A 26,028-nucleotide genomic window follows, 5' to 3' on the forward strand; every position below is an offset into this window, starting at 1 on the left:
CTGGATCCGTGCCGACGTAAAAACCTAATGTCTCCGTGCTCATCTTTTCTTGACAGAGCAAACGTCACTCGCTGTTCCTTCTACGTTCTTCCGTCGCTACTTTTCATCTCATTTTCGTTTTTGCTCGGTTATTACGTTCCGAAATACTTTTTCGATGTCGTTTATAAAAAGCGTTTTTCGTGTCGTTTAACGCGCAGATGTGGCTTTCGTAAACGCCAACTCGTTTGAAATTCATCGGGCAATTTGTTCGAACAAACTGTTCGACATTTTATGCCTCGTTCGTGGAACGCGTATTTCCAACACACGGCAACGCGCACGCAAAACGCTGAATTTTGTGTACAGTGGGTGTGCAGTCAATGAATACTTGAGCTTCATGGCAGTTTCGTGACTATCGATGACCACGTATGGCCTGCCCTTTGCTCGTACAGAAAGAGCTTTACATTTTCTACCGAATACTTTGCCCAGTAAAAATAACTCGATCGTTTTGTATTTCACTTTTAATTACAAAGTCAGGACGATTGGAAATATTTCCAAAAAATTATTACCACCTTCTGCAATTTGATAAACGTAGATTATTTAGAAGATCACGAAAGAATAATAGCAGATAGTCGTGGAAATCGTAGGAATGAATTAAAAATTGTCGGAAATGAAAAGACACAAAAATACGATAAATCGCATTAGAAGTTCGTTAACTTCGTTGAAATGACCTTACGCGGTAAAATTAGCAAACGATAAACGTTGAACCGCGCGCTTGAACCTCGAGGTTCAAGTTTAATGCTCCTCCCGTTCTGCTTTCGCCCGAACGCCAAAGTAGAATGTCGAGCGCCGCGAAGTTACGAGAAGTTGCCAACTCCTCGCAGTCGTCACTGTCGAGCCACTTAGTACCGCGTTTCCGCCGGGCAAATATTCCACCGAGAAACTCCCTCGGAGGGATCGATTTTGAATGAAAGAACGCGCTAACGACGAAGAATCTTTCTTCCAATGATCGTTTAAACGCTGGGGATATTATTAGCTGCGAAGCTATTTCCTGCTAACAACGACGAATGCTCGCAAGGATGGTCGCGAGGAAAGAAATTTCTGAAATATAAGTCTCGAGCAGAGGGTGTAGACTGGTCAAGAAGACACTCCTTGTTTCAATTTCTCGAATACGATCGGATCTGTTCGACAGAATCGCGATCGTTGAAAAATGTGGAGCGATCACCATTACAAAGATTAACGAAATCGTTTCGTTTCGATAAGCGTTTAGATATCAAAGTTGAGGATCGATCGCCGTGACATTGCACGATCGGCTGATTCCACCGATTCTCTGTTTGCCAATCTCTTGCGCACAGTACGTCGGTTCCCTTAAATTAGCCACCTTGAAGTATTCATAGTTTTTGTCGTACCGCCAACGTGGTGTTAATGCGTTTGCGATAGTCTCGCAACGAATGCCAAGAATAAGCTTCGCCTATGATACGAAGCAAATAATATCTACTTGATTGACCATTTGCTTTTTTCATCATCGAACATCCGTGCGATCTCACGTTTCGTTTCCGTATTTTCTTTAATTAGTAGAAAAATCGCACGGAGAATAGTTGGCGGAAATTGTTTCATAGGAAACGTGGTGGAAAAGCAAACGGACGATCGTGAGAATAAAACGTGGCAGGAGAACGAGAGGATTGCAAGAAACACGAAATGCGTCCAAGGCTGTCCTGTTAATTACAAATAAGGGCGTTGTTCGTTAGTGCCTCGCAGTAGAATACGCCAGTAGTCGGACCAGTAGCGCAGCCCGGCATTTCTCCTTCAAGAAAAGTGATACTCCATCGTTCGTGGATAGAACTAATCAAACGATAACGACTATGAAGTTTCTCGTTTTTCTCTCGAACATTGTTTTCGTTTATTCCACTCTCGTTTTGCCTTAACGTTTATTCGAGAGAAAAAAGATCCCTTTTATAAATCATCGATCGTTTATCATCGATTCAAGCTTCGCTAGAAATCCTTCAAACATCGTACAGAATCTTAGAATGTACAACGTAGAAACACAAAATAGTTCGTTTCTTTTGAAACCCATAATCTTGACGAAAGGAAAGTCTGTCGACAATCCGCATAAGTTTAAGGCGATGGCGAGGCAGCCATCCGGCGAATCTGAAGCCCGACTTCGGACCCAGGTCCACAGGTTCAATCGAGCGATTCTCTTCTCTGTACATACAAAATCCGTATCACGGAAACGCCTTCGTAATCGACGATCAGTTACTATCAGCCATTCGATCTTCCGTAGTAAAACTGTTCCCTGGGGGTGGGTCGCGCTGGAAATTAGGTAACGAGAGTATAATGGTCGGTATAATCCGCGGCCAGTTCTTCAAATACCGATAAATCTGATGGTGATTCTTTATCACCGCATAAAGTGTTGCCAATTTGGAAAGGAGTTCGCAAATTTCTATAAAAACTATGCTATTAATCAGAAAGATAATTTCGGTTTAATTTGGTTTAAGTTCGAGTAAGAAGCGATTCCAAATTTTACCAGTATACGTCGTTTTCGTCGTGTTCACTGACTCGTAAATGGAGATTCCACGAAGGATGAAAGGACTGTTGCCAAAAATGCGACGGGCGCGATTTTCGTCGCTATCGAAATCCCGCTCTTTTATTCAGACTCCTGCAGTCACGCTCAATATTCTGAATTATAGCGACATTCTGTCATCGTAAATCTCGCGAAAGGGAACCAGTTTCGTCGGCAATTCGATTACTTCTAACGCAGCTTCGCGCATTCGTGAAATTCGTACGTTAACCAGAACGGATCGAAATCATAGAGAGAATATCGCAGGTTTGGAGTTGGGAAATTGGTCGTGTTTTAAGCTGCCAATTTTTTTTTCTTTTGTTATTGTATATCGTTCTCCGCGCAACTAAATTTATATGAAACACTTGTTGATCTTTTAATTCCGCATCCACGTTTCTCTCGGGTGAACGTAGTTTCTCTCATAAGCGAGCAAAATTCCTGTTATAACTTCGATAAACATTTTTCTTCGATACACGTATCGACTATTCTCCTTTTCCTTCCACCTTGTACAGCTGGAGACACAGCAGCTCCGCAATAACAGTTATTTCTTACGTCGTTTTGTTCCAACGAGACACCATTTGTCGCCTGAAACAAATTTCAATGTTTACGATCGCCACGTTCTTCCAACGATTATCGCGCATTTCGAGCATGTACCAGATATCAAAAACGTTGAGCACCGAGAGAACATTTTACATTCTCAATGAAACCATGTCACGTACCATTTTCCGTGGTTAAAATTGGTATCGCGTCTCAGGAGAAGTCGCGATTGTTACAAAGTTCGCCATGTTCGTTGATGCAAAGAAATTATTACCATTTCGCGTGATCGTGTTAGTTCTCGCAGTTAGCAGTTTGTAACAAAGAAACCTTCGACGAAATCCTTCGACTTTTTCCCCGATGACGCTAAGTAGATTCTAATAATATTCACGTAACGAGGTTAGTTAATTTTTCGAAGTGGCAGAGGTCCAAAAGAATTGTTTTCTTCCATGTCTAAACTTTCGACGTCCTTTTTATAAAAGGATAAAATAGCGAGCGAAAGAGTTTTCCTTGGTGCGTATTATCGATTCTTCTCAAGATTCGCTTGCATTTGAGTTTTCGATAAAAAACCCACACCCATTTTTCCATCGAGGAAAAGAACCGTAGAAGCATTCGCGCAACGAGCTCGCAACGTTGCTCAGGCGCGTCAAGAACCTCGGTTATTCGCAGTCCTGGCGTGCGTCGCGACGCCTCGTGCTCGAGAACCAGTGCCAACCGAAAGCGGTTGGAGCTGCGATACCTCGCGAAGAACGTAAACTCGATATTCGCAGACGTCTTAAATCCCATGAGAATAACTTTATACACGCGATTATCGCTGAAAGGATCGATAATATTAACGCGTCGCAAGTGTTCGAATTTAAGAACGTTTCCCACGTCGCTTGCGAAGAACGCGTAGTAGCCAGGATGCAGACAACGACGCGTCTACTGTGCCAACAAACGCTATCGACGTTATGTCGTCTCGCGTTTACAGGCAAGGCGGAGTATTTTTCAAGAAATAAAACGCGATTCAACTTGTAGTATTCCATAAAGGCGTCGGAACCGATCGGAGCACCCATCGCTGATCGGAAATTTCGGTGCATTTCTTCGAGCATCGGGTAACGAAAGTGGCGCAAAAGAGAAGTCGGTGGAGCGGGCAGGCAACGCAACGTCATCGGGCCTGGTCAGCGTCGCGACGCCTCGTGCACGCTCAGTGCGAGGCTGTCGGTCGCGTGGCGAAGCTACCCTCGCTCTCCGGCAAGTTAATCGACGAGGACACGTGGGTCGCGCGTCAAATCGATCGATCCTATCCGTGATCGAGCTTCGACGGAAACACAGGCTGAGGCAACACGGTGTACATACGTGCACGACGAGGAAGAATCACGGTGACCAGGGTCGGAGATAACGAGCGTTGGCCGACAAAAGGCCTTGACGCTGCGCGACACACACACCACCACACCCGTCCACCCGTGAATATTTCAATACCGCATCGATCTAGCGCATAGCCGACACACGTGTGTCTCGCGATCGCGTCTCTCTGTGCGACTTCCCCGTTTGATTTGTAACTCCGCAACTCGGTTTACCTGTGTGTCGCCTATCCGTCAACCACGCAGCGGACTAATCAGCAGGTACTACCTCGTCAAGACAAGTTCTCCAACCAAGTATCTCGTCATGTTTTGTGAATTGTGGCGTGGAATTATTATGGTCGAACGAACGATTAACGGTGCCGCTCTCGGCTCGTAAATGTGCTCGTGCATCCGTTCCGCTGTGTTGCAATCCCTATAAACCGCAGTGAAGTAGATCTGTGTACACCTGGACAGCCATTCAACGCCTCCGTTCCTACTTTACCTGGAAATCCTAGTATATAGCTATATGTACGTTGATCATCGAGTTTCACGATCATCGACTCGACTATTCTTGTTTCGTGTTTACTACAGTATATTAACAAAGTATCGATTGCCAGGAATCTTATCCTTCTGGTTCGCTGTTTTTACACGCTTCGCTCTGTATTTTTGAGTAGACGTAGAACCAAATCATAGTAGTAAGATTAATGTCAGTAAGCTGGTCCTGGTCACTCATCCTGTTCGTTATTTGAATGCGTTAAGCGTAGCTGTTGGAAGGTTCAGCGTGGACCATGTATGACGGCACTGAACGTGTTAACGATCGTTCTTCGTAGCCGATAACCGATAATTGTTGCTTGCTGTTCGCTTTCCATGTTGAGAAGGCCAGCGTGTATGCGCACGGTGTCTTTTTTTGACGGACAAACGAAAGCAACCGGAGGTGGCTCTTCATTACGATCGCGATCGTGTACCTTTTTACTCACAGCGAAGCGTCGAGCTCGAACAACCTCGAATTAAGACGCGGTCCCTTGTTAACTCTCGACTTGTACGAAAAAACACGGTTCGTTTTGCCTCGCGATTTTCTCCGGCCTGACGTTGTAACGCAAAGTGCCGAACTGTTACCCGTCGACCGCAGACTGGTTCGTAAAACACCGCGCCAAGTTCTAGGAAGAAGAAGGTCCTTCGTTCGCGATGCTCGTTACTTCTGTCCCAGTTGAACGGAATTGTAAGATCGAGCGTAATCGCGCGTTTCAATGCTTCTGCTTTGTATGTGCAAAAGGTAACTAGCTCGCAATGTCAAAGGTATTTTGTCCGATGGAGCATAAGGAACACGCGTTTCGCGAAGAAAAGGACTCGATTCTCTTCTTCGCGCGACGAAAGATTCGCTAGGGAGACTGTAACTTCGTTTTTGGAAAGTCAAAGCGAAACGGACGAATGCTGCTTCTTAAGGAGCTAAATGTTTTCATTAAAAAATAGAAGTTGCTGCACGGATAGTTGTTCGCCATATATCCTTTAACCTATTTGCAATGACAGCAGTCGCGTGCAGTTTGTAAGACAGTACGAAGTACGACAGCGTTTAAACGCGTAGTTGGCTGACCCAAACCCAACCCAAACTACGTACATCCTCGCAAAAACCGAATAACGTTTATCTATTACGATTAGCATATTCAGAGGCAAAGTAAAAAATGTTCTCTCGCGAGCGAAAAGAATTCTGCTTACGGAGGATTCAACGTTTAAACTCGAATAATAAACTTTGAATCTTCCACAACGACCTCGTCCCTATCTGCAACAGTTTTCAGGAAACATGAGACGGTATCTTCGACTAAAGTTTGTCAATTTCTTATCCCGAGTATCCTCGTTTCGAATAAATCGGTCTTAGACGATCGACGAAAATTATTCAAACAGCAGCAACGGATCGAACCTGTTAACAAATATTGTAGGAGCCAGGTTCGCACAACTACGATCGACGTTGCAGGTCGAGCCGCAGGTATCGAGCCCTCGAACGCCTCCGCCGTTTCCCGTTTCACCGACTGCGCCGTAAACAGCGAACGCTATCGTGACAAGACAGTCCTCCTTGCGGCTGCGGCAGATCAATCGAAAGGCTCGAGTATTAAAGTCAGCGTCGCAGGGTCGCCAAACAGTCCTCCCCTAGCGTGGAGGGCACGTCCGCGTTGCCTGTACCTCGACGTTACGGGTCACGACGTGTCGCGACGTGGTGTTCGCGGAAATCCAACCACGGTCTTTCGATTCGCTTGGAAATCGTCGTCTCGCGATGCAGGAAATTTTGCGCGAGTCGTGAACGATTTGGTGCTGGTCGAATGACGCGTGAGACGGATCGCGAGAGTTTCGGATTAGTTTCGACAGGCAAACGAGGATCGAAGGGTCGCCGTTGGATCCAACATGGGTAACTTGTCTTTATTAGAACGTAAACGAGGATCCGCGATTCTCGCGTGACACGCGATACCGTTATTGCCGAGGTGTAATTATAATTCTAGACCTTGAGGTTTGTTGGTGAGCTAAATCGAGCGTGGTTAGATCGTCTTCGCGGCACAGGTTGGCTCGACCAACTTTGTAAATCGTTGCGTTCTTCTCGTGATCTCATTCCGCATGATCTTGGGCTTTTTTCGCTTATGATCGAACGATACTTGGACGAGGCGGGAAATGCTAGATTCAGGTGGACGTACGATGGTAACTCGCCAACTGGACGGAGAAAGAGATCGAGAAATTAGTTATCTTGGAGCACGCCAAGCAAGGCGGTAGGGCTTTCGATTAAACGAGATTCGTGGCGCGTATAAACGGTCGATGTAATCGCGTTTCTTTCAGCGACAGAACTCGAGACGAAGTTGTCGCGTGGCTACCGTGTCGAAAGAAAAGTAGAAGAAAAGCCGTGCATGACTCTAGTGGGTAATTCCGAAGGACGAGTAAAGTGGCACGAATAAAAGTTTACGTTCTGCTGACGATTGGTTAGACACGAGAAATCCTCGTTTTCGAAGTCCGCTGGGAGGAGGACGAAAACGACGGCAGAGCGAATCTATTCCTCTGATACAAAGATCGAGGCTCTTAACAAACGAAATGACTCGAACGTATCAGGATTCCTTCAAAATTAGGTCCTTTCCTAATTAATCGCGTCTCCTCGCGGCAAATTTTCGATATCGAAGGTTCAACGAACAAGTGTAATCGTTCGGATCGACCGTTGTTCTCGCGACCGAAGCTCGACGTCGACGGTTCTTTGGCTTATCGAAAGAATTATCGATGAGAACGTGCGGATCTGGACTCGTTTCATTCTATCGTGAAAAGTGAAAGAATAAAAAAAGAAAGAAAGACGGAAGAAAGCGGAATCGCGCGCGGGGTACTAAAAGAAGAAACACGGTTAAACGTAGGGAAGCTGCTTAGGGACGCTTTCGTGATCGTCGAACACCGTCACCACCACCACCAGCGCTGCTTTCCATACGCTGTAAAGCTCCAAAAAACCAACTACTCCTTGGACTTGAAAACATCTCGAAACAATTACATCGCTCGGCCACCACGTGATACGGCGAACAAAAAAAAAAAAAAACAGATAAGAATAACAAAATTAAAACGAAAGTAAAGAAAAGAGAATAAAACAAAGTAGCGGGAAAACACACGAGAACCAGACGTTCCTCCCTGTTCGTTACTTGTCTTTGTCACACTGTACCTGTCTCTTTCACACACTTGTCAGTCATGAATCTTATGTTCCGCAAGAACTTCGGCGAGAAGGGATTCGGTGGTGGTGGAGGAGGAGGAGGAGGAGGCCTGGAGGGTCGAACGACCCTCGGCTCCGTTTGCGGGCCGACGAATTTGGGGTACACGGGGACTCGATTCGGCGTGGTGCGCGGCGCCGGCCAATCGGCCGTCGGCACGCGCGCACCGATCCGACGCAGTAAAGAGTTCGGCTACTTTCCCTCGATGGGCGATCACGAGCACCAGGGCTTCGGGTACCGGACTCATCTGTTTCTAACGCCACCGACAGGCGGTGCCCTCGGTTCGCCCCCCGAGGAACCCACCGAGAGGTTAGGTCCACCGCCTAGGAAGAATTCCGGACCTCATGTGATCAAATGGGGTGGAGGAGGAGGCGGGGGCGGTGGATCGGGACAGGGATCCGGAGCCGGGGCACAGGCTAGAAGGAAACAGAATCAGACCGCGCAGCAAAAGGATTCCTCGGAACCCTCGACGCCAACCGCTTCTAGACAGGTAGGTGAGACTCTCGGTCAGAGATTTATTTCCTTTTTCATGTATTTTGACGCGTTCGCACATCGCTAGGTTTACATTTACCCAAATCTAAGGATTTGGCAATGATTTAAAAGGTAAAACACACGACCGGATGTGATATATTAACGATGGTCGGAGACGGCGTGACTCGAGTTATTCCTCTAATCTCGTCGGGCTCCGATTTGACGAAATTTTAACGCACAGTCGCCGCGTCGATGCTATCCGAAAGATCGATGCACCTTGGCCGAACGTGTGATCGTTCGTTCGTGTCTAATCAAATACTTCGGTTCAGGTGTCAGCAATGTAGGTTAAATTTAATCAACCGCTCTCTCAAGCCGACGAACTACTACCTGCAACGAGCAAAGATCCGTGGCAATCGTAGAAACCTAATTGCGATCAGTGGCCACTACACGGACGACGATTTCACGGCGGAACAGAGTATTCGAGCGCAGACGGCGTATATCAACTCCGTCGATTTTCCCAACGAGAAAACATCGACCAACTGAGCGAGGATCGAACGTTGGCGCGTCTCGCTAAGAATCCCGAATCCTTATAAAACGAATGCCGATGGAAATCGTAAATCTTGTTTCGTCTCGTCGACGTATAGATGCGCGTTTCGATGACGAATCGGGGACACGATACGTAGCGTTATCGCGCTCGATTAAAGCTTGTTGCTCGCGTTCGAGGACACACTCGACATAAAACGCTCATCCACGGAAGCGGCTTCACGCCGTGACTTTTTTTTCCTCTGATACGAGCATCGTCGAGAGCTAGACGGTGTTGTTCCGTTGCAAATTACACGCTTGTAACCCGTTCCACGAACGATACAGAGACTCCGCGAATCGCTATCGACGAGTGGCTACCTGAAACATGGCCAGCCCGGACACTCGTGACGATATTTCAATGGAAAGTACACGCCCCGAGCTGGATGCACACGGACACACGGAGAGTACGGGGCAGTTCGGACTGAAGCACACGCGGGATAGTTTCGCGACCCGGTGGAATTACGGAGGAAACGAGGGGGCCATGCACGGAACGACCCGCATAAACTTACACCTACGCTATCCTCGTGGCCGGCACGCAAACTCGCTATCTTATTGCACGCCAAGGCGGATCCTCGCGACGTACCATAAATTTCCTGCGAGCCGCAGCCAACTCTGTTCGATATCCTGTGCTCATTGTGCTCGTTCCGTCCGAACCCTTCTCCATCGCACCCGAATTCCTGAATGGATCGCTACACTGGATGCCTGTGTCTATCGTTGTATTCGACTTTTTTTTTAAGAGAGCCGAAACAGCGACGCGTTGATTCGATCGACACGGTTGAGGAGAGAAACAGATCTATCTGTAATTTAGAGGATGAATAACATTGACCAGTGTGTAAGGTATACTGAATTTAGAAAAGCCGCGCGATACCCCGCAGACGCGCGTTAAGCCACAGAAATAAAAAAAGGAAAGCTTAATAAACTAAAACACGGTCCACTTGAAGGCGCGTTGCGGTTGGTTTTCATAGACGTTTGGCCGAAGGACAGCAAGTTTTACGACTGCGCTCGGGAAAATTTCGAAATTCTCAGCTGAAAGTTCACCGTCGTGGAACGTAAAGCGGCTTGCCGTCCTTTAGGCAGACTTTTACAACGTCTTGGACGGAACGGCACGTGAAGTCGGTACGCGTACGACAGGAATATAACGTTGCATACGAACTCGACTCGGTTTCGATCCTGTGAATGTAAATGTACATCCGCAACGGTAGTGTCTTCCTTCGAAAAGTGAAATACGCGAACTGTACGGGACAAAATGCTTTTTACGTGTCGGCAGACATTTATCTGGCAAATGGACAGTTTATCGAACGAGATCATTCATATTTCTGCATAATCCATTCCCATTTTTTGCTTTCATTCTTCGTAATGTTTTAAAAAATATTTTGAAGTTGCCGAGGGGCAAAGATATTTTGCCGTGTCCTTAAATCCCTCTAATGAAGATTCTTAGCTGCAACGGCTACCAGTATGTTGGAATCAATTTCTAAGCGAACTATGCTCGTACTGAAATCCTCTAAAATCAATGGGACCGGTGGAAATCCCGAAAAAAACGCGAATCACCTTCTCACCTCGTAGCTTCTCAGCTCGGGCAAAAGAAAATTTGTAGTCTCTGCGTACCCCGATCGATAGCCTGGCCTCGATCTTGAACTTTAATTATACATTTTGCGTTTCGACTGCGTGGCTCGTTGTCGTGAAATAATTTCAATTACCAACGCGCCATGTGTGTCAGGTAACGTTGTGGCCAGTTGGTTTCGTTGCAATTTGCGTGGGGACCCGATACAACCAACCCTCGCTGCATCAACGTTATTACTTAATACTATTTAGAAGAAAATCATCAATGGTTAATTGTTAATTAACGATGCAAAATCTGGACGAATTATTGCAGATTGCTATACGACTATAAAATATCTGCTTGTGCGAACATTTTATAGATACAAGGAATTAAATTAGTCTATAGTCGTAAGAAGCTAAATTCTCTGAAATTCAAAATTCGATAATGGTTAAAGTTGCGTAGTATAACACGCGTAGCAACCTACAACTTGTTTCTATTTACTCAGCTTGCTCGACTATCCTTAATATCGACGAAAAGCGTTCGTTCCGTTGAAAATGTCGTGCCGTCGTCGAAAATGTCGGGTTTGGTTACTGGCGTTTCGCTTGTCGCCATAAATCACGGAGAGGTTATCAGACGAATGGCTGGCAAACGGGACAACAAGGAAAGAAATCGCGTTAACCTACATCGTGAGACGACACCGGCAACTTTAACATTCGCTTGTTACTCGAGGGTGCTGTTAAAAATGCAATCGACTCGAGCTTAACGTGAAAACACGGATAAACACGAGGTCGTGTTGCCTATTGCTATTTACGATCGGTACAGGACGAGTATGACAACGGTGATGCTGCCTCGACGTTACCAGCAATAGCACGATTAAAGATTTCGAAAAGCGGCAGGATTATTACGATGTTTGATCTCATCGTGAGAAAGATCGAAGAAGATGAAAGTGGAAAAAGACGGAATGGAGCTATTGCTTTGTTCGACGTTCAGAATATCAAGCCTTTCAGCACCGAATTGTTTCAGGGGTAAATTTTGTTTTATCGATTAGTAACAACGAAGACACAACTTTTCCTCGAACGATAACTCGCTAACGCAGTGGCTGCATGTACAAAATGCTCGAGCTTCGAAACAAGAAGCCGTATTTTAAATACGGCAGCTCGTATACATAGTCGGAGGTAACTTTTGATACGAGGCGGGCCAATTCGTTGGGAAGTACGCGCACGAGTCTGTGTCTGGTCACCAGAGTTAATTATCCCGAATTGTATGGCGTTTGTAGGTTTCCTTTAGCGGTAACCGAGCTTCCGGCGCGTACACGCCCCTGGTGGTTTCCGGAAACAGTCCTCCGCGTGGCGAACCAATCTCCCTGGCCACCTTGGACCGCGACTGTTTCATCATTCCCCTCGCTTCTCTTGAACGTTTTTTACCAGCGGGAGTACCGGTACGTCATATTAATTTCTACGTAATTAATAAATGCACCAGACACTCTTCCTTCGCACGAATGTTTCACTTTTTATGCAATGCGCCTGTAGATTCACTCGCTTAGGCTTAAGATCGTATGGGATTTGTTTATTAATACCACGACGACGTAGCACTATTTTATTGCTTGCGAAGATACTAACAGAATTTTCTTAAATCGTCTACAATTCTCTTGTGTCGTTTCTTTTATGTCATTGTTAGCTCGAGATTATCCAAACCTGTTTTGACATGCACTTGCGTTTCACAATAGCATCTTTCGTAACAGGGAGCTATGCAAACATCTCGCACTGCGTCTGTTTAACATCAACAGCTTGTAACAACGCAGTAACCGACCGGCCGAAGCTTACTAAAAAGTACATGTCTCCACATCGATCGTTTGTTCCTGAGCAAACAAAATGTGCGGTTGGATCGTGAAATAATCCTATCGTGGTATCAACGATCGTATCAAGGTCGAGTGAATACTTTTAAGTCACTCGAACGATGCGCACGAAACTACACTAATCGGGAATGCACTCGTTAAAACCAGAATACTCGAGTTATTGGCCTTAGTGTCTCGGGGAGCAGTTACGACCTTGCTGGCACGGTCTCAAACGAGTAAAAATAGACAAAAACTTACCCAGTGGGGCGGAGTACAACAAATGTCTGATGAACGACGCATCGCTTTAACGTAAATGACGCGGGTAACGCATTAAAAATACAGATTTATGCGTTGCTCTTTGCTCACTAAGTTTTGGACGTTGTTTCACTTCTCCTTTTTTTTTTTCTTTTTTTTTACTCGCACGTTAACAGTAAAATCAAACAAAACCAGGAAATTAAACGAAGCAGATAATTAACCCTTATTCTCGATCACAGATTTATTCTGACTCGTTTCAGCACGCACCAATCGCAGACAAAAAAAGGCCAGGAAGCCCTTTGTCGGTTCTCGAAGTCGAGGACCCGAAGCAATGTGTTCTAGCTCATTTCATGACACCTCTGGAGCCACTGGATCCTGTGGTCGAATCTCCAGTTTCTCAGCCCTTGGTCCTGCAACGGGATACCGCGGCCGAATTGGTCGCTGAAATCGCACCCTCAGCTTCCCAGAGTATTCTGCTTACGAATATGGAAAAAAATGGTACGTAATTTGACGATCGATCGGTTAAATTTTGAGGAATTCGTGATTATAGTCAAGTATAATTCTTGACCGATTTCAGCGGATTTTCCATTCATCACGTACTACTTGATAAATAAGCAGAATACGGATCCCGTAGACTTCTACAACGAGGTCCAATGCGCTGCATTGAGAAAGTTCGATCCTCGAGATCTTCGATATGCAGCCAGTCACACGTTGGATCTGTTTAACGAGGTAGCTACCATAGCGAGACCACCCCTGGAACCACCTGGTGTCAGACCGCCGATTCCGTCCACTGGCTACATTGTCTCGATTTTTAAGGTGTTCGAGGGCGACGACGGTCTCAAGTTTGAGCAGAACTGGCTCTACTGGACCGGTACTCTGTTCATGTTTCTTACATTTTCTATTACATTTGATCGGTCATGGTGAGTCGATGACGTTGTTTTTCATGGAATCTATATTCTAGGTGCCCGTATGATGTACCGATATTTGCCGAAATCGGTGGGTCTAAGACGAATCACACTGCACAAGTCCATGTCGCAGGGTGACAAGATGTACCTCCTGATCTGCGAATGTTCACAACTGCAAGACAATCTCTCCGCGGCGGCGATATTATTGCCAGCGTTACGCGCCCGTTTATGCGGCTACACCGGCCTCTACAGACCCTCGGTGTGCTTCTGATTCCTCAGGAAAGGCTGACCACGCGCCGACAAAGTCACAACAGTACAGCAGAACAGCATTACTCTGTAAAGTTGTTCGTTTCCGAAGGATGGATCGAACGAAAGGCTGGCCTGTGTCGATTCGTTCATGTTGCATTCGCGTTACGACTAGAGTTTGCGATGTAACGTGGTTTGTAATGATCGTCGACTCACTAAACGCAATACTCTTTAGTCGATAAGGGTTTCTTGATCTCGAGTATGTCCAGAGGATTGATTTGATCAGCGAAAGACATAGAAATGTAAAGGTTTATGGTTACACGGTAACCATGCGTATAACGAGGAAGCTTTTTAGGGCTCGTTTCGTTCAGTCGTAATAGCAGCCTCTGCGATATTGGTAGTCCGCTTTCTGTACGATACACTTTGATCGTTTCATGAATTTTCCCGGTTTTATAAAGTCACTTATTTTCTTATATCGCACCATCTACCATCGTGGTGTAACGAGTTCCGCGTGACTGTAACGCTCTACTCGCCACTTTACTGGAGCCGTACTGCCGACGTTATTACGAATCTCGCAATTTTACGAAACGAGCCCTTCCTTTACCAGAGTTCAATGGCCAGCCAACTGGGAGAGAATCGGAGATCTATTTGTCTCGTGATCTCTGGTCGCAACGAAATGGTAAAAAATATCGTTAGAGGGAGGCACGTTCGTATACGCTTTAGAGAAATCTCGATGATAAATCTGTACGCTTCGGGCTGCACACCCGTCTAGCTACGCCTCTGGCCAGTTTGTATTTTTCGACTTTACATATTTCATCCACCGTTTTATGCGAGCGTTCGCAACGCTCGATAACGAGCGCAACTTGCATGTACATAACATAGAGATTTGCGAGATACTTTTATTACTATATCGACGACTATCGATTAAATCGCTAACTACATATCATATACATGTATACTCGAAAAACTGTGATATTCGAACGATTACCGCATATATCACAACGAACGCAATGAGGTGTCGCGAATCCTTCTTGATAAAAAAGATACTCTTTGAAAATGCTACACACACTCTTTTTCGAGGTCAGTTAGAGAAGAAAAATTAAACCTTGACGTGGTAGAAGCTCTTCTGGTCGAGCGCATTTTGTAAACATAATCTCCATATATCTTTTACTAATTGCATTCACACCTTTGATATTACATATCCTTGCCTGGATTATCGATACTCGCGGGTTTTGATTGCAGCTGAAATAATTCACGAATGAATTATCACTTCGAAGTTGAAACACCGAAATCGATCGATAAGATCGTCGTTTAACTTTTGAATTTGTATTTTATTCGTCTTATTAACGATGAAAGGGTAGATCTCCCGCGTCTTTTTTTTCGTTGGGAGAAATAAGTAGGTCGATCGAAAGACACGGGAAAAGCTTATATCAGATCTTTCTTAGGTGCCCGTAGAAATTTTAGGATGAGGACGAGTAGCGTGATTCGGCATTGTAGTACAAAAGATGAGAAAACAAAAGATAAAAACGTATAGTCAATATACGCTTGTTGCATACAGACAATAGCTAGGACGATTGCGCAGGCGCGATCTATTAACGTAGATTTTTAAGGATTCGACGGCGTATGACTTATTAAAATACGTCTCTTCGTACTCGCTGAAACAAAAATGTGGAACAAGATACCCTTTAAATATAAGACGAACAAACAAACAAACGAGAAATAAAAAAACTCGCGATTTTACTGTGATCTCCACGTGTATCGCGACTGAAACGATACACTCGTAAAAATACATGTACGATTGAACGCGGCTTAAGGACCGCGTGTGACTGCGTGTCTCGATTATACGAGGTGTGATTGGTTTTGTCTCATTAAAGAGAAACGCCGTTAAATAAAGATTCTTTGTCTGCACAAGTTTGTTTACGAGAATACTTTTGCTCCCACGTGGGAGTAATGCCTCTTCAGGGTAACTTTCCGATCGTATCAGAATTCGAGTTCTATCCGCGGATCCGATCACCAGATTCTGACAGTTTCGTCAGACAAAAGTGAGATTGTACGATACATTGATACTTTGCGATTATGATAGGGTTTATTATATCGTGTACAACGAATAATAACGGAATACTAATAAATCACTTCTAATATTACACCTTACAGACTGTATGACATCGCGTTCGTTTCTCTTCTTTGTTTTAAATTTGTATATTAAACGCCTTTAGGTCCTCTGAACCTTCGTCTGCCATCAATCTGGAAAAAAAGAAACAAGTTAACTAGTTATTCGTTTATTCTATTTATTTAACCTATTTATTCTATTTATTTATTTAAATTGTGGATGCATTTTAAATCTTTCTGAAGAAAGAACATAGAGAATATATGTTCATTTTATAAAAGTCTATTTTTTCTTTGTATCATATTCTAATATGTATTTCTTATAAGGAACAACTAGTGGAAGCAACATTTGGATACATCATGTTGGATATATTTTATTAAATTAACATACGCAGCTATATATAAATAGAAAGTACATGATATATAACATGGGTAATCTTGCTTAATGAAAGAAATAATTCCCGTCGAGTGTGAAAAGATTAATGATACTTACAATTGAATGTTTGCAATCGAAGAATGTTTGTCGCAATAAGTAACATTCTTCAGGGACAGACGGATCTCTGCTTGCAAGACAGTCTTTGGGAGTTCGTCTTTGCTATAATATAATAAAATAAACATATTATACACAAAGTTGCATTTTATTTTGTACTATAAATGAAGGTTAATATAGCTGTAACTGCACAGTTTGATAACTCACTATTTTACAACAATCCGTTTCCAACAAACACATTTTTAAATTTGCACGTATGGTAGCACACTTTGATTTGTCTTTTAAAGTTTCACCTTCTTCTATATAACTAATCATCCTGTAAGCCACATAACACGAAGTAATTTCATGTGAATTTGCTGTATGTTACTACAGAATTCATAATAGAAACCCTAACCTCTCTTTAGGGTATGTGCGTGTACATATAATGTATAGACATATGTATGACTTGTGCAAGGAGTTACATCTCGTGTACGATCGACACAATATTTAAATAGCAACCTTGTTTTGAAATGTCGTTCAGATTTGAATGATACGTATAACGAGCAATAAAAAATAATAAAGAAAATTTGAGGAAAAGAAAGAAAAGAAGCGTGAGGCTGTGAGGTAATAAACAATTTTGGTAATCGTAGATTATCGTTTGACAGACCACATATGATATATTATATATTGGAAGATGACTCAAATAATGTTTCCCTCGGAAATTTTTTTCTGTTACATTTTGTCTTTATGTATTCACATTTGTGTATATGGCAAAGCAATTTCTTTCAGACAAATGGTTTATCAACGTGGAAATCAAAGGGATGGTTCCCCACATTATGTCTTTTTGTATTCGGATGATGAAAATAGTGGAGACGAAGAAAACATTCCTTTGCAACAACGTAACAAACCTACATCATTACCACGTAAAGTGGAAGTTATAAATGTTCCACTTAAATCAGAAGATACATTACAAGCATTGGCATTACGGTATAGATGCACGGTAAAGACACAAAAAAAGATCAAAATCAAGAATAAATTGCAATGAATTCAAATGGGAAGTTCTATTTTTAGATCTCTGAATTGAAGAGAATCAACAAGATTCACAAAGAGAATGAAATACATGCAAGACGGTTCATAAAAGTACCTATACAACCATTTTCTTTATTGACCGAGACTTTAGAACAACACCAGAGTGGCCAGGCAGATAGAAGCAAAGTAAGTATATCCAGTTCTGGTGAAGAGACAGAAAATGCAGTAACAAAAGGTCCATTATTAAATGTGATAAAAAATCCTGTTGTAATTGAATTGCCAAAGGCAGAAATTAATACAATCATATTAAATTCAGTTTGTGAACCTCTATCATCGTTCAATAGTGGTAACTCTTTAGAAATTAGCAATTCAGAATGTGACCAATTACTTACCTCGGCAGAGAGTGACGCAAAAAACTCTCATTTAACAGAAACATTTAGATGTTCTGGTGATGATTGTGGATTATCCTGGACACATCTTCTTGGTTTTTCTTTATTGTTAGGTTTTGCAGGACCTATTATATACATACTTTATATAGCCGAATTTTCGTCCAAAACTCATTCAGTTACTAATCATTAGTTAGATTTCTAACAGACAAGTGGCTATTGCAATAAGTATAAATTATTGTACTAGCAACATTTACAGCAATAATTGTAGTTATAACCTACAATAACAATCAATCATAGGTGACTATGTTATTTTACATAAGTGAGATTGTATTAAGAAATAAATTGTGTCATTACATGGCTAGCAAAAATACTTCACGAATGAAAAAAAGAGTAAGAAGATATTATTTTATGATATTTAAAGTGTATAAATGAGATTTTTCAATTATATGATATACAAATAAGAAAGATCAAGAAATAATATTCAATAGCACAATATATAGTGCCTTTGTGATTATCTGTTTAATACAATATTGTGGTAATAATTGTGAACTTTTTCCGCTATTGTATTAAACATCGTGCGTATAAAAATAGGAATCGCCAAAGCTATTTGTAATGATCTTGTACAAAAGTGTTAATGGATATCATATATATCCTTTTTAAGTTCTATTAATGTTTTGACGATTCATGTAATATGAAAATATTTGATATTATCTTGTATCAACGCTGTTAAAAAAAAATATGTTGATATTATAAGACAATTGTGATGCACTCGTATATTGATAATGATAATTATAATTAAGTATACAATATAAAGAAGAATTCTGTTCTCTTGCGACAATAAGCATGTTATTAAGCAGCTTTGAAATTATGTAAAAATTGTTTTGATAAAATGTTTCTCGTTGAAATTTATAAAAATATATTTTTTAACATGTATTTACGTCTTACTTTATAACGTTTCAAACGTGTAATTGCAAATTTATAACACTAAAATAATATTTTGCGTAAATTAAGAAGTCTTGTATAGAAATGTTTTTATTTATTAATTTGTAACATTATAAGATACAAATGAAGATGGTCGTTTTTCTTCTCTCTTCTGTTCCTGTCAATGTCAATCTCACCTGTAAATAAAATAAGTGTAAAATATCGAGTTTTTGTTTTAAAAGTATATCGAAGTTGTATTTTAAAGATCTTCAGAAAACAATAGAATGTCGTTCAATTTAATAAATTCAGAAGACCGTCGTTAGTTTCATCATTCTACATTTTTCGATTTTTTTTTTTTTCCATTAACATATAAACAATTTTTTGACACCATCACTAACCATAGCTTACGAATTTCATAATCTTAGAATTTCTTGAAACTTTTCTTAGATCCTGTTCCCTTAGAAACCTTCAGAACATTAAATCTGACTGTCTTACTGAGAGGTCTGCATTCTCCAATCGTTACTACATCACCGATTTCAACATCTCTGTAATAAAGAACAATAATATATATATACATATATAAAAGGTTTTTATATATGATAAATACAACATCTATTTTTTCTTCAGAAGACGAATAAGCTGCTTCAAATTATAATTCAGAAGACCGTCGTCTATATCATCACATGTTTTTAACAACTTCTTTAAAATAATCAAGAGATATATAGGAACTAACCTGAAACAAGGGCTCAGATGAACACTCATGTTACGATGACGTTTTTCAAAGCGGTTATATTTTCGGATATAATGAAGGTAATCCCTACGTATGACAATAGTCCTTTGCATTTTCATCTTTTGTACTACGCCAGTGAGAATGCGTCCTCTAATAGAAATGTTACCAGTAAATGGACATTTTTTGTCAATGTAAGTTCCTTCCAGAGCCTGAAAAATAATATTAAAAGAAAAATTATAACACATTCGTTAAATATTATTAGTTTCTATTATTTTTTCGGTTAAATTGGATAGTTACTTCACGTGGTGTTTTGAAGCCAAGACCTACATTGCGGCTATACCGCATTGGCTTCCTCCTTTTTGGGCCCAGACCTTTCTTACGGTTAAGAAAGATCGTGGGTTGCTTCTGAAACGCACGTTCAGTCTAAAAGCAAAAACACAATTCATTATTACACACGTATGCATATAACAAAGTATCCTGAATACTCAGAGCATTCGAATGGTTTAACCACGTGCAGCGGTTATGCTATCAACTTTTATTGTAATATTTTTAAGAAGTCAACTTTTAGCTCCGATTATTAACTATGACTATAAAATTGATTGTGTAACAATTATAGTTAATAAATAACGAAGGTGAATATAAAAATGATACATATTGTTATCGTTAATATCGCACACGTACCTGATCAGCCATCTTGCTGTACTGAAAGAGAGATCGAATCTGGAAGGATGACCAACGTTATTTTCTATCGTTGAATTTCCAGTTGTACCAACATTGGGAGATAATTTGTCATTTGAACCATCTACGTCCTACTTGGTTCTACGGACTTGAATTTTGGTTTTTATATGTAAGTAGTACGACGTATTTCTTTATTTTTTCAACTATTTCACCTTAATTGAATATGTATTTATTACAATTAGTATGTATAATGCTTTGAAAATCTATATTTGATGAACATTACGTCTATATGCCGCGATGCTACTTACAAAGAACAATTACAGCTGTATAACATTATATTCGTTGCTGTAACTATAAAATTACTACGTAGTATTTAAATATTTTGAATATTTTAGATAGATTTCTTTTCAAACTATAATTGGTGAAATATATTCAATATGTTTCATAATTTCTATCAATACAATATTATTTTTAGTACATGAAGTTAAATTCAGTTGATAGCTCGGATACGACGATCAATCGATCGATCGAACTACAGATAGAAATCGAAACCGTTACAAATTACAACTTGTTGCAGATCACAGTGGTCAGCCGTGAAGATTGGTTTCGTTTTTTTTTGCGGTTGTGCGTAGGTCGTGGATAATTCAATTTGTTCGAGTTGACGCGCAAAGAGACATGTCGTTCTATACCACATTCCTGTGTTTACAACGCAATTGCGGTGAGTGAACATTTTTGTTTATTCGTACAGCATTGAAACGGATTGATACTTTGTAAGCCGTAAACGTTACTGCTGCACTGCGGATGTGCAATAAGGTATATAGAATGTATTTAATATGCTAAAATATACAGAATATCGAGAGTAAAGTACACGTTATAACATTAAGTAGGTGAAACAAGCTTTTATTCAATTTCGACATAGAATTTCGATAAAAGCCCGCAGATTAATCATGGCATTCCGTAACACAAATTTTCTAAATCTTTACAATTTATTAAATCGTAAGTATCATTTACATTCGTTGGTTTCTTTTTTACAAATATCTTACGCGCCAAATTCAGTTTTCTCGGTGGCGTTTAGACTCTTTGCCGCCAGATGGCAGCATCACGCCGGTTAAAAAGGAAACGAACGAAATCGATACTACGTATTACAGCCTTAAAACGAATGAAAAATTTTTGGCAAACGAAAAGAACATTTGCAATTTTATTAACGTTTTCGTTTAACGAATACATATTTATCGAATCCGAAGTAATCTATTTCTTCGATCGCTCGTATCCCTTCACACCACCCAACGATACGACATTCCTCGAGCTCTGTAGCATAATAATAATTTATACGATTCTATAAAAAATCAACCATAACCTTGAAATCAATCGCCTTAATGATCTTGAACAAAATCTCACGAACTTTATATTTTGTTAGGTCAAAGCGAGCGATCGTTTTACTTATCGTTGGATACAAGGGCATGCTCGAATAACACAGATACCAAACATTACGTTTTCTATTACTTTTTCAACAGTACGATCGGGAAAAAGTAGTCGTTTCGTAAGTGGAAATCGGAACCGCGAGCTTCCATTATAGCGTCACACGTCATTGCCATTGTGGGAATCGATCGAAACAATCACAATGTCATTGCTTGAACTCTCCGCATATTGTCACGCTTTCGTTGATCGGCTACGGCTACACCTTAGTTACCATTCTACGATCAGCGCGGTGAACGGCAAACCGCGATCCAACTAATTTTCCATTCTCGTTTCTATTTCATTGTTGCATTTCATACAAATTGCCGCAGCTCGTTTAACGATGCTTATACAATACAAAATAATAGCTGTTTCGATTGGTACGACTCGTATTACGGTTTCGCTTTAGATTTATTACTTAGAATCCTATATCCGGAATCGATTCTTAAAGACGATGAAAACCGGTCGTATCTTAAATTCAAATTCAACTTGAAACTCGAATTTCAGATTGAAATTTCAAGTTCAAATCTAGGTATCGAGAACGTTCGCGAGTTTCACATCGAAATTCGAATTTCAAACGAAACAACCGGCGAAATTCTGTTCGCATCTGCGATAGAAGCTTGCGTATTCGAACACGTGGGAGGACAGGACATTTCTGATAAGCGAATGCTTTTTATAACAGAAGTTTACTAGCTATCCTCAGCATTTGCTATACAATACTTAGATCCAACGAAGAAGATGTAATATTTTTCAACGCATCGTTTCATCCTTGTTACAAATAGATCGTATCATATTTACACTTGCAATGGTTGAAATCGACCTAACTGAAATCGATTTATCTTTATTAACATGCCGCGATCGTACAAGTTTCCGGCCAACGAACGATCCTATTAATAGGCTAATTGGTTCAAGTAAGCAGAGTGCGGACAAACGAACCGTACGAATATTTCTACCGTACCGGTTTCTCAACACCGAAAACCTGCATCCTACGACACACGTGTGACCGCGTGTAATTGGCAATCTTACATTCTCCGCTCCAAGCATCTAGCCGTGTTCGTTTCAATTTTCCTGAACGACTATCCTCCGCGTAACTCGTCATGTTGCTTTCTCCTCGACAGGGAGTCGAGGCGCGACTACATTCTCCGAAGCGTTTTCATTAGTTCTGCCTCGGCCGAATGCAAATCGCGTTGATCATTTGTCCGGTAACAAAGGGCCGTTAGCGGTTTTTTGTCCCTTTTGTATACTGTTCTTTTCTTCTCGTTGATCCACGAGGTTCATAGACCAACGATGCGACGTCGTTGCTAGTTTTCAACGACATTTCGATTTTATCCGCCGACAATCTCTTCGTACAAGCTGAAAATGTAGAAAGAACAGCGCTTAAAAAAGGATATCACGCTCAACGATTCGACTTTTTTCTCCAACTTTTACGTAACATGGAGGAGGATTGGAAGGTGCTTAATCGAAGATAGAACGTGACGGATATTCATAGTACGGCTAACAAATTGATTATCCTTGAACCGTGGCCCGCATCCAGACAGTCGTAGAATGTGTTATTAAGCGGAAGAATCTTAGAAACTTCCGCGCTTAACGAATATAACAGACGTATTACACGATGGCGTGTTTCGACGTACGCTCGTTATTTACCATTGCTATTCAATCGAACGATGATCAATCTATCCGACGAAGCACACGGCTTTTCGAAAGGCATAGCCGAGCCGTACGTTGGCAAATTATCGAACCTTGAAATTAGTCGATAGTCGTTTGAAACGTGTTCGATGAAAAAACCTCGCCGTCTTTCTTTCCTTATTCTTGCCCTTTTTCTTTTTCTTGCGCGACAACCGCGTTAATCCTGTTTTCTACGAACGAATGGTTCGTGGTTACTTTCTTGCAAGACACGAAATCGTTGGTAACGGGGCAAGGAATCGAATCAGCTTGCTGTTTCAGGGACGTGCATCGTCAGAGAAAGATGATTTTTCGTTTGTCTTATTAGAATTCATCGACCTCGATCGTTCGATCGAAAGAAGTCTCGAGTGTCTTTCGATTAGTAGTTTGCTCGTCGTTAATATTACGCGGGCAAATATTATATAATAAACTTTTTCCTACGTCGAGCAAGTTTTTTTCATCGTTGTATCGTAACATTCGTACGTATCGGCCAAGTGTTTTCTAAACTTCGCAACGACGATGATGAGCATATGCCTGCAGGCTATGTAAATATTCTCGATGGCTACGACTCTCGTCAAATATTTCGACCGATAGTTTGGCATTGACCTGGCTTTCGAACGCGACCGTGGCTGCTGCATCTTTCTTCCTAGAAATGCCGACGTACCAGCCACTTCGAAGAAATTTTTAGCAGAATCGAATTCCAATAACGAGCGTGGTATCCTTAGTCGGCAGTTTCGCCTTAAGGGACCATCAGATTAACACTGGCACGTACTCCAACGTGGCTACACTTTGCTTATGGTAAAAGTATCCTTGTACAGCTTGTCTAGAGATATCGTGCACTTTCGAAAATGGTCAAACTGGTAGTCTGGTATCTGGATACAAAAAAAAAAAAAAAAAAAAGAAAAAAAAGAGTCGTAAAGTTCGCAAGTTGGAGTTGTCGTACGTTAAGTAACCTGGCTCGTACGTACATGAAGTGGCGGGCAAGTTGCTTGAATTTAAACAACGGTACTATCGACTTATCGTTCGAAGGATGCTTAAGAATACCGAAGCGAATCGTTTTCCGATTCCCTTCGAGGGAAAATCCATCTAACGTCGAGAAAATCGATAAATAGCCCCGCAGAGCTCGTTTATCGCGGATGATAGGAAGCGTGCGCGTAGTTTGCACGATTAGATCTCGGTTGGAGGTTTAATTGCGACGACGGAAGAGTTCTCGCGTGCGTGTTGCGTGGTGGATGGCAATGCGAGTTTCGTTCCCGCGAATCGGCCTCACGTAAGCCAACTTAATTAAATAAAGGCCGCGTTCGTATTCGCAAACGAAACCGAGTATCGTGGAACGGTACTGCGTCTAAGTTATCGATTCCAAGTTTAACGATCCTTATTTCATCCGTTTCTAATTTGTACGTTAGCAGGGTCCGGCTCGCCGCGTATCATTTCCCGCCACTTAATAGTCAGCGCGTTCCATCAATCTCCTCGATAATTAGTAGTTCGTGTAATGACAGAAACCATTAGCTTCACGGTCACGCTGCACGGTGCACGTCCGTGCAAAACGTCGATAACGCTTCGGCTATTCCGTCTTCCTTCGTTTATAGGGCCGTACCCCTATTCTTTTTTCATCGTTCGGAAGCTGGATATTCGTTTGGAACCTCGAACGTGTTAGATATAGAAGATTTTAATCGAAGACAGAGGATTTAAGTTTCTGAATCGATGCCACGTTCGACGAGAAACGTCCCTCGCTATCGAAGATCGTGCAACGTTCTTATCAGTTATCCTTAGTTTGGTAATCCTTTTGATCGATAATTGAAATTACTTGGAGGACGAAAAGGATCGAGGAAGCTAGCGAAGAAAGCGGCTGAAAATAATACAAATCAGTGAGATTCTAGTTTATGCCGAAGCTCGCGATATTCCTTCGCGATAAGAACACGTTCGATTGTAACTGCCTTCTTCCCATACGCGTTGTCGAATCATCGACGGCGAAAGTAGTCTCTGAAACGATTTCAGCGAGCCGCGTAACCAGCCACGAATAAAATCGAGAGCAAAGCTATTCCATCTACTCTAACATCGATATTACATAAATTTCTCGAAAGTCGCGTCGCGAAAGCTTGGACTGTTAGTAGAATTCTATCGCGCGTTGCACAAGTCCACGTTAATTAACTAAAAAGCTAAGAAAAAGTTAGCTACCAGACCCGCTGCTTCCGTCTGGTCCGATCGACGCGCAACATCCGCGTGGATCGAGAAAAATCTGCGTTTCTCATTGAATTATCTTCTTCGCGGTTCTCGCTGCTCCGTTATTCAACGATCGATCTTCTTACGCCGAGATGTGTTCGAAGCTCGGTATCGATAAAGCCACTCCGCTTGCCAGTGGCAAAAGGAGGCGAAGGAAAGACGGAAAGAACAAGGCGACGATTTTACTCGGAATTCGGCAGAAGCGATCGATAGATTCGCTGGGACAATGCCATGGATCTTTTCTTTCTTCTTCCATTCGTACCGCTTTCCTGTTACGTTCTCCCAAGCGTCACGTACTCCTCTTATTATTCAAGATGTTCTCTAATTTTCCAATTTGTATACTATTCGCCTTTGAATTTTTCCACGATGCATCCATCCGTGTAGGTTAATCTCGCGAAGAAGTGGAAAGTCTGGAGTTGTACGCTGTT

The 26,028-nt window shown here is 41.9% G+C and overlaps 4 protein-coding genes across 11 annotated transcripts in view; 2 read left to right on the plus strand and 2 right to left on the minus strand.

Annotated features, from left to right (window-relative positions):
- LOC132913041 (uncharacterized) overlaps positions 1-16,082 on the plus strand; it is a 31,058-nt gene extending 14,976 nt beyond the window's left edge. For 4 of the 8 annotated variants that reach the window (XM_060970963.1, XM_060970967.1, XM_060970964.1 and 1 more), the window contains exons 3-7: positions 8,375-8,595; positions 11,975-12,136; positions 13,027-13,285; positions 13,365-13,658; positions 13,749-16,082. In XM_060970963.1, coding sequence (XP_060826946.1) covers positions 8,375-8,595; positions 11,975-12,136; positions 13,027-13,285; positions 13,365-13,658; positions 13,749-13,963 — 1,151 coding nt within the window. In that variant the 3' untranslated portion in view covers positions 13,964-16,082. Of the gene's footprint in view, positions 1-4,037; positions 4,672-6,647; positions 8,596-11,974; positions 12,137-13,026; positions 13,286-13,364; positions 13,659-13,748 lie in introns of those variants that run through there. The other 4 variants (XM_060970968.1, XM_060970960.1, XM_060970961.1 and 1 more) reach the window with 4 other exon arrangements.
- Positions 16,003-16,878, minus strand: LOC132913070 (cytochrome c oxidase assembly factor 5). The gene is made up of 3 exons (XM_060971032.1): positions 16,742-16,878; positions 16,538-16,639; positions 16,003-16,182 (listed from the first exon to the last, which is right to left on the minus strand). The coding sequence occupies exons 1-3, from the start codon at positions 16,847-16,849 to the stop codon at positions 16,141-16,143; spliced, it is 252 nt and encodes an 83-aa protein (XP_060827015.1). The 5' UTR covers positions 16,850-16,878; the 3' UTR covers positions 16,003-16,140.
- Positions 16,879-16,997: 119 nt separating this feature from the next.
- Positions 16,998-19,215, plus strand: LOC132913060 (lysM and putative peptidoglycan-binding domain-containing protein 3). The gene is made up of 3 exons (XM_060971010.1): positions 16,998-17,137; positions 17,303-17,513; positions 17,585-19,215. The coding sequence occupies exons 2-3, from the start codon at positions 17,307-17,309 to the stop codon at positions 18,119-18,121; spliced, it is 744 nt and encodes a 247-aa protein (XP_060826993.1). The 5' UTR covers positions 16,998-17,137; positions 17,303-17,306; the 3' UTR covers positions 18,122-19,215.
- LOC132913068 (small ribosomal subunit protein uS17) lies at positions 18,946-20,408 on the minus strand. Its single transcript, XM_060971030.1, has 5 exons — positions 20,264-20,408; positions 19,880-20,005; positions 19,586-19,791; positions 19,251-19,397; positions 18,946-19,049 (listed from the first exon to the last, which is right to left on the minus strand). The coding sequence occupies exons 1-4, from the start codon at positions 20,273-20,275 to the stop codon at positions 19,274-19,276; spliced, it is 468 nt and encodes a 155-aa protein (XP_060827013.1). The 5' UTR covers positions 20,276-20,408; the 3' UTR covers positions 18,946-19,049; positions 19,251-19,273.
- Positions 20,409-26,028: the final 5,620 nt, after the last annotated feature.

Source organism: Bombus pascuorum, chromosome 12, assembly GCF_905332965.1.
Source record: "Bombus pascuorum chromosome 12, iyBomPasc1.1, whole genome shotgun sequence".
NCBI lineage: Eukaryota > Metazoa > Arthropoda > Insecta > Hymenoptera > Apidae > Bombus > Bombus pascuorum.

Excerpts from the sequence above, each read along its gene's own strand:
- LOC132913070 (XM_060971032.1), bottom strand. The coding sequence starts at position 16,849 with ATGATTAGTTATATAGAAGAAGGTGAAACTTTAAAAGACAAATCAAAG. Across the intron at positions 16,640-16,741 it reads AAACGGATTGTTGTAAAATA|CAAAGACGAACTCCCAAAGA; the intron begins GTGAGTTATCAA and ends ATTATATTATAG. Across the intron at positions 16,183-16,537 it reads TCGATTGCAAACATTCAATT|ATTGATGGCAGACGAAGGTT; the intron begins GTAAGTATCATT and ends CTTTTTTTCCAG.
- LOC132913060 (XM_060971010.1), top strand. The coding sequence starts at position 17,307 with ATGGTTTATCAACGTGGAAATCAAAGGGATGGTTCCCCACATTATGTC. Across the intron at positions 17,514-17,584 it reads CATTACGGTATAGATGCACG|ATCTCTGAATTGAAGAGAAT; the intron begins GTAAAGACACAA and ends TTCTATTTTTAG.
- LOC132913068 (XM_060971030.1), bottom strand. Across the intron at positions 19,792-19,879 it reads GCTTCAAAACACCACGTGAA|GCTCTGGAAGGAACTTACAT; the intron begins GTAACTATCCAA and ends ATTATTTTTCAG. Across the intron at positions 19,398-19,585 it reads CATCTGAGCCCTTGTTTCAG|AGATGTTGAAATCGGTGATG; the intron begins GTTAGTTCCTAT and ends TCTTTATTACAG.